Source organism: Crassostrea angulata, chromosome 5 (assembly GCF_025612915.1).
Source record: "Crassostrea angulata isolate pt1a10 chromosome 5, ASM2561291v2, whole genome shotgun sequence".
Classification (NCBI taxonomy): Eukaryota; Metazoa; Mollusca; class Bivalvia; order Ostreida; family Ostreidae; genus Magallana; species Magallana angulata.
In genome coordinates this window covers 3645186-3658943 of record NC_069115.1, presented here as the reverse complement: position 1 = coordinate 3658943, position 13758 = coordinate 3645186, and the positions used below count along the sequence as shown (strand labels likewise).

Here is a 13758-nt window from a genome sequence, read left to right as displayed (position 1 = left end):
GCTACTTGTCTGGGTTTTTTTCTTTGTTGAAAGGTTTGCTGACTTTGTGTTTTCATTGAAACACAAAAACATGCATGAAAACCATTGGATTTCAAGATTTTCCTTCATTTAAAACATAAAAACGTATTTAATCTCCATTTCAACCGGCAAAGTGTTAATAGGTGTCAACCATGGAAGTTTACAGTACCAAAGCTTGCCAGGGCAAACAAGTTAGAGATGAATTTTCCTCTTGATGTAAATGTTTAAGAAATAAACAACGAGTTTAAATGTTCACCGGGATATGAACGTGGTCGGACACGTGATCAAATCCTGTGAAGCCCGAGGGAAAATCGTTCAGAATCATAGATAGAACGGTTTTATTTTCGTTTACAATAATGCAGCCGTCAAACGATAAACACATGCGATTATCATTGTGACATCATTGTGACATCATTGTGACATTATTGTGACATCATTGTGACATCATTGTGACATTATGGAAAAGTTCACACAGTGTCACACACAGTATCAAAATTAAAATTGTAGTAGGTATCGCAAAAAAATGTGTGTAATTTTTTATAAAAAGAAGTTATTTAATTCATTGTTCATGATTCCGTTATCGACTCTGAATAATTTCATATGATTTTTTGTTTTTTTCAACAGAAACTGGAAAACTCGTTTAGACTGCAAAAAGGATATTGTAGAGCTAAAATTTAGTCCAAGTTGATAAATACAGTTGTCAAATACATGCCAAAGACGACCAAATAAACATTCTGATATGATGAAAAGAAAAATTATCAAAATGATTGACAGCAACGGTTATTTATTTATTCTTTTTGTGTATGTTTGGAAAGTTCTTTTTTTTTCGCACATTCATATTACAATTCATTGAAAATACGCATGCGAACACTCGGCCTATTGGGTGTTTATATATCCAGACATTTTGTTTTCAATTTTCCATGAATGAATAAATTAATCAGTTGATGTTATTCCAGTTGAAACAACACGTTTGAAATGTTTTTAATTTAAAAGGTAATTAGTTCCATTTGTCAGTCAGAAAACCCATTTCTCTCATGTATGCATAATAAATGTGATACGCTATTTGTGCAAAGAAAACGCGCCAATGATTGTAATTTTGTTTTGTTTTTTTCAACTTATTCATCAAATACTCAATCATTACCGATGAATGATGGCTTATAACTTAAGAGCAATATCTGAAGTAAATGCCATCATTTTTGCATCTTGAATTAATTTGGCGACAGTCGGCAAAAAAGAATTTGAAGAAACTGTGATAGATCTATATTTGGGGGGAATTTTGTAATGCAACATTAGCGAGTTATTTTGTGAATTTGTTGTTGTTGCTGTTGTTGTCTTTGTGGCACAATCAACATATTACAGAACCCAAATTTATCTACTATACTATCATCAACATACAGTAAGAGATAATCAACGTTTGAAAAGGCTCAGAGATACACATGTATCCTAGGAATGTTAAACAATGCAATCCATATGGAAATTTTAGTTTTTGCAGAACTACTATATACTTAGATAGGTAGAGCTAAGCTCCAGGTTCCACCACGCTGTTTGACTACACACTGTCTGTCGTTCTTCTGTTTTTCGTCCCTATGTATGGGACTTATTTTCTGTATTTATTTCGACTTCCTTTCTTTTGACATAGAAACAGACTAAAATCTACACGCCCCGTTTATCGATTGGTCGAAATCTACAGCGGCTGAAACTGACAAGAAACTGACAGGACTGAAATCTACACGCCCTGTTTATCGATTGGTCTAAACCTACAGCGACCTAAGAAAAATCACGGACTGCACGAAATAAATAAATCATGATGATGCCAAAGTCAAAGTCTCACAGGAGACGATTTGGCTGTTTCTTTTAGCTAACGTACTTAAGTACATTAACAGCAATTTACTTTTCATGATTATATTAATTAGTTAAAAGAAAGATCTTGATAAAATGTTTTCTTTAATGATTCATGCGGGCAGTGAAGGTATCAAATTAATTCTAAAAGGATAGTTTTGCAACTAAAACTATTTGATAGACAATAATAAAAATATATACATACATAAAATACCATGGTAACAGTTTCTTGATCCAAAGAACCGGAACACTTATAGTTGCCCGGCGCGGATCATAGGATGTCGAGTTGTCAGGCGCGGATCATCAGATCAAACTCGCCACTCATAATAAGTGTCTCGTTTGATGATCCGGTCGCCCCTGGCAACTCAAGGTGATCCGACCCTATCGATCAAGTTGTTTTTATAAAAATATATATAAATTCCCTTTTTTTTTTTAAGTTGGTAAATTTTACGTAGATGGGTCCGATTTTCCGGTTATTCATAATGTGTTCTTCTTTCTCTAAATCCACATCACTGCTCCATTAAACTAATGTTATAACATCCACAACAAGATATGTTTGTTTTTAATGCGTTTCTAAAAGAGTTTCTTTATAGTGGTTTTAGTAAAAGGTTTCTAGTGATAATATTGAGAATATTTATTCATTTAAGTTTTAAATTTCTTGTTCATTTATTGTTTCTTGAAAAAAAACTTTACATTCATCCATTTATCTTGCGGTGTTTTTTGTTTTGTTTTGTTGTGTTTTTGTTAATAATTAAATTCAACCTATCAATATATTCAACAAGATTTAGAGAAGTCTTTTGTTACATTGATTTGCATATCATTTGCATTTATTTTCCAGAATAATTCACGAACAATAATTACAGTGAATTTGTGATATATCATAGTGGGGTTTGTCTACTGTAAGTGATCAATCAAACCAGATGTGTTTTGTGTCTGAGAGTTGTTTCCAAAACAGCAAAAGTTCTGAGCTCAAATTAAAATGCATAATTGGAAGGGGAGGGGGATTCACTCAATTGAATTCTATTTCGTAATCAAAATTAATGTGCAAGTCTTAATTTGTATTCGTACTTGATTAATTATCAGTTAGATTGAATTAGATTAAACAAAGTTCCTAAATTAAAGCATCAATTGCATATATCATTTGTGCGTCCATGTTGTCAACATTTCAACTTCAATCTGGTTTGGTTTAGCTAAGTCTGGTTTATCAGCTCAACCTATAAACTTAACAGGAGAGTACAAAGAGCCGTGTAATCAGTGTAAATTATACAGATACCTTGCCACGTCGATTACAAATACGCTATTGCTGAAAATTCAGTTTATCATAAAACTCGTATATATATATCAAATACAGTGGCATTGCAATTTACATGCACACCTTATTTCCAAATCTGAATTATAAATACATTGGTTGTGTAACTGTTTGCTTAACAACACATACAATTAATTTGTCCAGTTGTTATTCTTTCAATCTTTTTCAAACTTATTTTATTCTCTCTGAATAATTAATGTTGGAAAGAGAGATAGAGAGAGAGAGCTAGAGAGGGAGAGAGAGAGAGAGAGAACGAGAGAGAGAGAGGGGGGTGTGGGTATCAAGGTGATTGCAAAACCACCCAAGAGTCGGTATTCTGTATCAACAGGAAGTAAAGAGTTGGTTGCCAGTGACTGATGAGTACTACTGGATGATGAGAGACATCAACCCCCCGGCCCAGGGCACGGGATCACAGGTAAATGGTCGCTTGTCAGGGTCCGGTTTATTTACGATGGTCCGCACCACTGCTAGACAAGTGCATCACATATATAAGTAGGTCGTCTTCGGCGTGGTCAAGGACATTGGGCCAATTAGACATGTACCTTAACTTGATTCCATTGGACTGTATCATCAACAACTGCCATGGCCCAAAGATTATGAAGCAGATTTAAGATTTAAGTCAAAATGTGTAGGCTTTCTTATTGTCTTGTGATAAAAAAATCGAAAAATGAATGCTACTAATGTGTGTCTCTATTTTACGCTGATATTTACAAACTTTAAGTGTAATTTTTTTTTATTTATTATAATTTTATGAAAAATTTAAATTTTGACTTTTAGTCTACAATTGCTTTATGACCTCACGCACATTACCTAGAGAAAAATTTCAATAATAATTTAAAAGATGTTACCGATTTAGTTGTGATGGGATTTAGGAAATGGTTATTAAAATTCTATTTAACAATAATATTGTCTGGCTGACATAATTTTTGGTTGAAGCCATGGCAACATAGAGGGGGGTGTTCTCACTATTTGATAGAGAGTGTTGACCACGTGTCAAGTGCATTAACAGGATTAACAGATTAAGCATTAATATGATGATCAACAAATTACCCATCAGATCAAGCTAGAAAATCAAAATGTGATATTTTTGGCCATAATCATTTCGTAAAGAAAAAATATTTTTTAGTCATATTAAAATGACAACCATCAAGCTCTCTTGAAATCCTGAATCTGGGCCCCCATAACGCCCCCCCCCCCCCCCAATAACGGCCCTGTCTATGCTATACACGAGGTCACTTGGTCACACAAACCATCTTTGTGACTTTAAAATATTTTTCTTTTCTTTCTTTCATAGAAAGAACTGTTTTTGGTGGCGTTGATGACACAGCGACGCGACAGGACAGAGAACATAAGATTGTCCACTACCTGAAACATGTTCATGCATTAAGTGATATAGAAAAATTGAATATAAACAGATCAACTCATCATAGGTTTGATATATCTTAAAATCTATGAAGTTTTATCAATTCAACTTTATCAATAAAAGTTTTTATTATGATAAGGTATTTTTTCCAAGCATATGATTGGTCGATTGCTGTCACGTGACCGTGCTATAATTTCTGTTAACTATACTAAAAACATAAAATATTATAGACCTGACTGTACTTCATTGTCAGGCACGTAGCATCGTTTTTGAAAGTGGGGGGCCAGACCCATCCAAAAAATCTTGACAAGCAATAAAAAAAAAGGGGGGAATTTAAAGTTTCCAAAAGTCTTCAAAATCCTAATTCGTATGGGGGGGGGGGGTGACTCAACTATGCTTCCAAAAAAATTCTTCCCTACTAAAATTTTTTCCTCAAAATCATGAAATTCCTAATCCGTGGGGGGGGGGGGGGAGCGGTAACTTCAATTTGACTACTCATTTCCTTATTTTCATATCAATTTTTTACTAACTTCCAAAAAAGTGGGGGGGGGGCCAACTCCATTATAATTCATTTTTTTATATGTAAATTTTAAAAAATTTGTTCCTGCGAGAAAAAGTGGGGGGGGGGGGGGGGGTGGGGGTCAGGCCCCCCCTGCCCCCCCCCCCCCCCCCCCCCCTGATGCTACGTGCCTGATTGTATATGGTTTTATGGACCTGGGGTCGTATGCATAAAAATTCTTAAGTGCTTAAGCATATTCTTAAGTACAAAATTTGTACTTAGCAGATTGAAATTTGACTTAGCAGATTGCTTAGTATGTTGCATAAAACTTCTCAACTCTTAAGCATATGCTTAGCATATTCTTAAATCTAAGCATGGGTCTTGCCTGTCTTAAGTATTTAAGCATGTTGCTTAAGTGTATGATAGCAAGAAGGTTGTGCAACAAATCTTAAATAAAGTAGAACATTTATGCTGCTAAATGCTCCGTACATACCCGTTTACTGTGTAGACAGTTTAGAAATGTTTTATAAGGTCTTTATATCTCGAAACAATTTACAAGGCTATGTTTTTTAATGTCATTTTTAACGTCATAAAATGATGTCACTTTACTATTATGTAATTATATTATCAGTGCTTGCATGAAAGTCTTTGTCCATGAAATGTCCATTTCATTGGCCTTTAGGGTATATGTTACTGAATCTATCACAAAACAGTTTATCATAAACCTAATTTTTAAAATTATATTTTACCTATTTCAAAGCTACTAACTAATTAATCATTCTCTAATTAAATGTATCAAGTTAATATTTTTTGATAGCCCCACAACTTTCGAAAAATAAATTAGTTTGACAATAAGGTTATTTGTAAATTATTGTTTGATCCGATTGAATAGCATATTGAACTGGCGGTGTAAAATAGGAATAGTAAATAAGGCAGTAATATTTCCAATTGTTTCTTCTTTTCTTTTTCAAGAGAATTTATGATGTGTTTACATTAGAAATCTTACTGAAAATGATATATTTTAATGGGAGATGTTATTTCTTTAAGTAAAGAGGTGTCTCTCATTCACAAATTCTTCATTCTTTATAAAAATCATTCATGTACATAGGAATAGCTTCGACTCTCTCTCTCTCTCTGTATATTTTGTCTACAGGTCCACATGCCATTAGTTTAACCGATAATACCTACCGGTACTGTATATATACCAATGAGCGGTACTGTACTGTTTACATCCGCGTAAAATTGCGACAAGCATGTCTCGGAGATTTTAAAATCTTTTTTTGTGGATAGATGTAAATCAAAAGAAACTATGATAAATATTCAACTATACGTACTCAAATAAAATAAGTAATCTACTGTAAATATTAATAAATTAATGTAGATTTATGAAAATAGAATATTCTAAAATGTGAGAACCTTAATTGTTAAATACACATATCATGAATGCGTTTAATAAAACATATTTTCTTTCTTAAACCAAAATCAGTCATTATTTACATAAAAGTGAAAGCAAAAGTAACTTAGTTGACATAGCAACGATATACTTAAGTAGATTGTGATATGCTTAGCTAAGAATTACTAAGCATGTTGCTTAGAATTTTTATGCAACGGAAATTAAGCATCTTGCTTAGTTAAGAATATTCTTAAGAAAGTTAAGCATTAACTTAAGAAAATTCTTAGAATTTTTATGCATACGACCCCTGATGAAAGTATATCAACCTCGGACCTCGTCATCGGTGGATATACTCTCATCAGCAGGCATGTTCACGAACCTATCTTAGGACCAAGGTGCGTCTTAAGTACATCTTAGGATACGTCTTAGTCTGAAGTCTGTTTCTCGAAGCTCTCCTAAATTTAGGGAACGCCATAACTTTGTCCTAACTTTAGGACATCACTTACCTTGTCCTAAGACCATCCTTAGGCTGTATATTAACGTTTTGGGGATATTTGGGCTGTTGTGAAGCTTTTTCCTAAGACCGAGAGAATAAAGCAATATTTTCTACAGTTCCAGCATTTCTAACAAACATCTAATTCCTAATCTTAGAAAGGGGGTGGGGTAGTCAATTATTTTATCATGTACGTTCATTTTATCAATATAAATTGAAGAGGGACCGTAACACCCCCCCCCCCACCCCCATCCCCCACCCCCCCCACCCCCCCCCCCCCCAACTTCCCCGTTGCTACATGTTTGCCTTGGAGCTGACAAATTAAGCAAATGTTTTCCCCGCAAATACTGCATGTCTCTGTTTGACAAATGAAAATTATTCACTCATTTTTAATATATACAATATACACTAAGTAAGTTACATTCATTGTTGTGATTTTGGATAAGATTATTCAAGTTTCCTTGGCTAAAAAGTAAAACATCGGTTTATATAAGCCATGCGTGATCATTTGAATTTTTCTCACTTCATTCTGAAAAAATAATCTTTGAAAAAATCGTAATGTTGAATAAACTGTATTTATGAATTTTCTAGATATATTACAACTTATTTCTTATTTACCATCGTGTATTCTATATATAGCAGATTAAAGGGAAATTGGTTGTGTTTCTACATGTAACGTTAAATTCTATGAAAAGCGCATGTTTATGTATAACATAAACATGAATGACAAGATTATCAAATGTTTATTTACACTCAGGACACGTGTTATTAAATAATTATTTGCTTGTAAGCTAATTCTGTCCTGATATATGTTTTCATCGAAAAAAGCAGTAATTTGGATTTCGGGGGTGCTGGTTTTTTTTCATTTTTTTTTCGTTTTTTTTTTTAATTTTTTTATTTTTGTTTGTTTGTTTGTTTTAGATTTTTTTGTTTTTTGTTTTGGTATTTTTAACTATTTGTAGGTTGTTATTGTTCACTGATATATATTTAAGTAAATGTAATTTTTTTTAAATGAATACGTTAAAATGACTAGTTTTAGGCCTATTGTGTTACATGTTACATGTTACTACCGACACGACGTTCAATTTTCTCTGGCAACATGGAGTCGATGAAATTCAAGAGAATTGCCCCCCCCCCTTTCCCAGTACCAGTCAGTGTTTTGGGAGCTCAAAACTGTGTTGGGCTTATTGTGATTGCGTTTCATTTGTGCTAGAAGTTCTGTGAAAGCTTTGGGTTTTTTTTAATAAATGGAAATGGAGGGTGAATTTAAAGGTTTCTACATACGGTTCGCTTCTTTGTTATGATTTAATTTAAAAAAAATATTTAACTATAAACTATATTGTTCCAATAAATAGTACATGTGTATAACCGTCCGACTTGTACTTGACTGTGATTTCAGAAGGTCTACTGTTGGGCTGGTTCAAAAGAAATGTTTTTCTAAAGCGTTGTAAATGATAAAAACAGAACAATTGCGACCACGCCCCTTTAAGTAAGCACGCAACAAGCGAAATATTTTGGGTGTCATCGTTTTGCGATAAGTAATTGATTTTAAAAAAAAAACCGAAAAATAGATCATCGCAAAAAAGAACCCGAATATTTACATACAATTTATCATTTTATTCAAATTAGGTTTCAGAAAAAGATATATCAATTCGGGCTTATTTATATATGGGTTCTTTAATTTATCCTTTAATTTATTTATTATTCTTTTATTTATTTATTTATTTATTTATTTATCTTTCTATTTTTTTTAATTTATTTATTTCTTGATTTATTTTAATCTTTTGCATTTCTACTAAATTTGTTCGAATGATTTCTTTGATAAGGCTTTGTAAACGTAAAAATATTTCTTCCATAAATTAATTCAACCCTCAGATACAAGAAATCACACTTGACAAAGTTAGCATGCAGCGGGTCATTGCATTACGTTGTAATACCGTGTTCTGTCATCACGGCGTAAACTGGTACAGAAATGTAACAGTAAGATGTCAGAAGTTTAAAAGACAAAGAAAAAAAGTATTTTTTAGGCAAAATATTTATTGCACAGAAAAAATATTGCACATTAAAATCGTTCGCTCATACCGGGCACATGCATACACATTTATAACACAAATAATGAAGAATGAGGCATACAATTAAGGTGATGAGTTTGGCAACTTTTGGATTTTACGAGTTTAAGGTAGAATCGCCTGACCTCCAATCAACACAAGTATTTGGTGGTCATGGATTCTACCTCAATAACAACAAACACAAAAAAAATATAAAAAAGAAACATATAGCAACAGAAATAAACAGGTATTTGAAGTCCCTACTATCACAGATATTAACATATCGATGTTGTTACCGATATATCGAATTTGACTCCGATGTATCGATTGATCGATACCGTGGTCAGCGATAAATATACATGTATATCACAAATCATTGAGATATCTCTACACATGGTTAAACAATTGAAGGGTCATCATTTTTTAGCGTGCCTCTTCAGTAGGATTGTTTGATTTTTAAATTCTGGACACAATTAAAAATGCAGAAAAAGTAAATAAAATCAAAATTTAAAATCAATTCAGAAAATCTAAAGAATCCAAAGATAGAGAGGTTTGTAATAAAAAAAAATTGAACATTTTCAAAGCCTAAATAAAAGTCCGAATAGATAACTCAATCTGAGTTATTACTGGGAGATTGTCTGTCTACCCTCTCCTGGGAAAGGTGCTGATACACTTGACCTCTTGAAGGACGCAGGCCTGGGGCAGGGCGAATGTTCTGGTTCGGCACTGAGGCACGATGTCGGGACAGTACATGACAACCTCTCTCTCCTGGATCATGTCGGGAAGACATTGGTAGGAGGCGCTCATGCTGACGGTCATTTGGGGCAGCTTTCTGTGGACGAAATCAACAACTAATTAAAAAGCAGGTCTCTTTTTCTTCAGGAAATTGTAATCTTTTCAAATAAATTCGATATTAAGTGTGGGGGTCATTTTAGGAAAATATACTCCTTATTGTTATTTTTACGTAATGATTCTTTTTAACTTGATCAGGAAACTTGGAAAAAATTAAAATACTTATTAAAATCTATTTATGGCATTCCAAAATGATCAAAACAGGAAGGAGTGGAAAGAAGAAATATTTCAAATTTAAATCAAATAAAAAATAAAAAATTAAGAAAGGGTGAGGTGAGATGGTAGGAGGCTGACTACTCACTGTCCACAGGTGGTGTACCACAGTTTCTGGGAGGGGGCCACGTAGCAAGGGTACGTCCCGTTCATACCGTTATGGTCCTCAATAGTCAAGTAAGCGCCAAGGACGGGAGTTCTTTTCTGAATACAGACGTCCTTGCATCCGAATTCGTATTCGCCTTTCTTGTAATAACTGGAGATTAAAAAAAAATGGATATAAGTTACATCACGAAAAAGACGTTATTATGTAAACAAACAATTGGATTTTTTTTAAAAAAAAATTCTTAAGATAAAATTGATATCTTAAATCTATGTTTCAATTAAAGACATTATATGTTTTATCATCAGAAAACTAAAGGAATTGTAAATTTGAAAGCCTGCATATAGAAAGCTGTGAGGAGGTCTGTTGAAACGGAGGCCGGGTGTGAGATTGACTTACCCGTATTCACTGTAGTCCAGGGGGTCGTAGTACTGGTTGAAGGCCATCATACGATTCCACTCCTCCAAGTTCTGACGGACATTCTCCATTACTCTTCTCTCTTGTCTGAAAGTAACCGACAAATGTTAGTGTATGGATAACTCATTAAACAACACTCAATTCTGTGAAGTTGATTATACCTACATATATAACAAAGGAGGAGTTAGAATTTTGCTTTGAAATATTTTATTTTTTTTACACAAGAGTTGCATGTAAAATTTTGTGAATTTTTAAACTAAATTATCAATAAAGATATTTGCATATATGTATATATATTTATATTAGGGTGCAATGAAAAAAATTCTGAACCATTGAGTACAGTGATCTAAGGGACTTACTGAGGGTTCCAGCCTGGAGTGATAAAGTCCTCGGGTTTAACGATGGCGGCGTGACCAGAGGCCTCGCACTGTTTTGGGGTAACAGGTTTGCGACCCCGCCCTCCTCGGCGTTTGAGACTCTGGGTCAGGAACTGGCTAGCGAAGGATCCAGGTCTGGGGATGGCGGCCTCCGCTAGGAGAGCGGCCAGATAAAGGACGGATAGAGCGATCAGTAGCTTGGCAAGCTGAAATAAAAGACAACAGCTGTCAAAACTCGACATCCATTGCTGAACTTACAAAGCCAAACTTTATAAAACAAGAAATATCTTTTTAAAGAAACTTTGTTTTAATGTTGATTACAAATCAGAAATAGCTTTTCATTTTTTTTTCAACTTTTTTCGACACCGAAAAAAAAAAGATTTGGTTTAAATTCGTCGAATTATGATTTCGTTTAAAAGTGAATGAAACGAAATCGCCGAATTTTTGGATCTTACCATTTTGTTCTTTGAGTTTTTCCTTTGGCTGACGTTAGCCTGTTTGATTTCTCTCTCTGGGTCTCCCAGGTTTTTATACCGAAATCGCGTCAGCGAGGACGTCCAAGCGTAAAGCGAACCAGCCAATCAGATTCACGAGGGAGGTACGTAATCACTGTGACGTAGTGCGGTCTGAAAATAGAACACAGGTAAGTATGTTTGATGTCCTCTATCGTCATAAAAACGTAGCGTTCTCGAAATGTCAGAATCTGATGAATGAGCAGCATGTAAAAGACAAATCGACTGGGGTTTTTTTCTGTTATGGTTGACCTTGGGTCCCCAGTGACGCGGTTCAGGTTTTATCACCGTAAAAAAAACAAATGGAGACGGCCATGAACATATCGGTAATAAGCACCGATAGATCGCTGCATGATCTTACCTACCGGATTTTCCTTGTGTATAGTTTGTTGATCACCTGTCAATTATTTAACGTCATTGAAAACAAATAAATGTAAATACACTTCACTTGTCAAAAACTCCTTCTTAAGGATTATTTGTGTTTAGGTGAAGTCAAATAAGTGATTTCGGGGAATTTCCTAAATTAGATATATTTTTGACACTTGATTTAATCTAACAATTTTGTAAAAAAAACATTTCAAGATTAAATTAACATGTGAATGGGATCGAAATGGAGAGAGAGGGGGGGGGGGGTATTATTATGTTGCAATTAGGTTATATGACCTCTTTTCCCATTTTTAATTTATTTTCAAGATAATAAAGTGATTTACGAGCTATAGCTCCTTGAGAAATGTACATGTACTGTTGTTTGTTTCAAGTTCATTAACATGCGAGTGCTTGAATTTAGAATAAAAATAATGATTTTTTAAAGCTATGGCATTTTATTCAAAATACGTTTTCCAGAAAATTGAATTTTATTTACGAACAATAGAATATAACAAATGTTGTAACTCTATATTTAAGGTGACGTCATTCGGCGTTTTCAGTAAACGGTACAAGAACAACCGATTAAACATAGGAATATGGACGCCCTAATTAATGAAGCTCCTAATTAATGAGGGCTTTGTTGATTATTACTTTGTACTGTTATTAATGTTTGTTTTTAAGCAAAAATTTGACTACATTAAGGGGAAAAAAATCCTTTAAAATATGATAATGTATATATTCATTTAGTAAAAACACAACCATTCCCAGAATTATAATACTTTTATTTCATAAAATTATTAAAATCATAAATTTTATTTTTTGGGGTGTGGGTAGGGGTATGAGGTTGATGTGACTCGAGGAGGGGATGCTCCATTTTGAACTTTGAACAATCAACTATATTCTCGCTATGTGATATACAACTTAATATCAACGTTGTTGGGACATGTACATTTATATATAAACATCAAATGACCACACTTTATAAGGGCCCGCTCTTTTAATTAAAGATGTCACAGTGATTGGACACAGGTTCTCATACAGTGAAACTTAGATTGTCCTTTCCTGATTACATACATTAATCTATATCACACTGCCATACAATGGACATCTATAACAAATACGGTACAAGTGACACAGAAATAAAATATTTACTTTAAATGTTTGTAATACTGTCTTTTTCCTTTCCTAAAAAAAAGATATGTTTTCAGTACTCATATATTTTGTGTAATAATATGGATACTAATTAAGAGTTGTAAAAAATATTGTCTTAATATCATGGTGAAAAAAATTATAACGAATCCCCCCTCCCCCTCCATGAACCTTCCGAAAAACATCTAAGATATATATAATTTTACCTTTCAATTATGTATTTATAAAAGATGGACATATCAAACGGATAATATTTAAAGTTGATATAATTAAAAAAGACATGTTGGTTTTTTTTCTTTAATACCGGGATTAGGTTAAAAAATTGTCCTTTACAAAATTGTTAAATGTTGTCATTAGAAACTATGATCAAATATATACCAACACACCATTTATTTTACCACTTGTTAATATATATCACAATATAATAAAAAGATAAAATTATGAAAAATTATATGATTTATTTTATTGAAAAAAAAAATGCTTTATTAACAAGAATGGCAGAGTTATCTTTCATACTTCTTGTAGTAGCTTAGTAGCGGGAAATATCAAAGAGTTGTTTTAATTTGGTCAAACACTTTTATAAATGGTCAAAATTACGATAAAAATATATTGTTTTTGTTTTGTTTTGAGAATATACTCTCAATTATCCTGTTTACTTTTATATTAATTTTATCATCTTCATTTTGTTATTCTAATACATACATGTACACGTATAAACACTGTTATATACAAGTGCACCCGTTGACTAATTTAAGATCGTGAATTTTTTTTCAAATGTCTACATATGTACACATTACTTATGTTTAC

General features: G+C 33.2%; 1 protein-coding gene across 1 annotated transcript; it reads right to left on the bottom strand.

The window, feature by feature from the left end:
• Nucleotides 1-8931: 8931 nt before the first annotated feature.
• LOC128183135 (uncharacterized) lies at nucleotides 8932-11512 on the bottom strand. The gene is made up of 5 exons (XM_052852033.1): nucleotides 11380-11512; nucleotides 10907-11130; nucleotides 10530-10634; nucleotides 10116-10283; nucleotides 8932-9794 (listed from the first exon to the last, which is right to left on the bottom strand). Exons 1-5 carry the CDS (start codon nucleotides 11380-11382, stop codon nucleotides 9605-9607), a joined length of 690 nt encoding a protein of 229 aa, XP_052707993.1. The 5' UTR covers nucleotides 11383-11512; the 3' UTR covers nucleotides 8932-9604.
• Between the last annotated feature and the right edge of the window lie 2246 nt (nucleotides 11513-13758).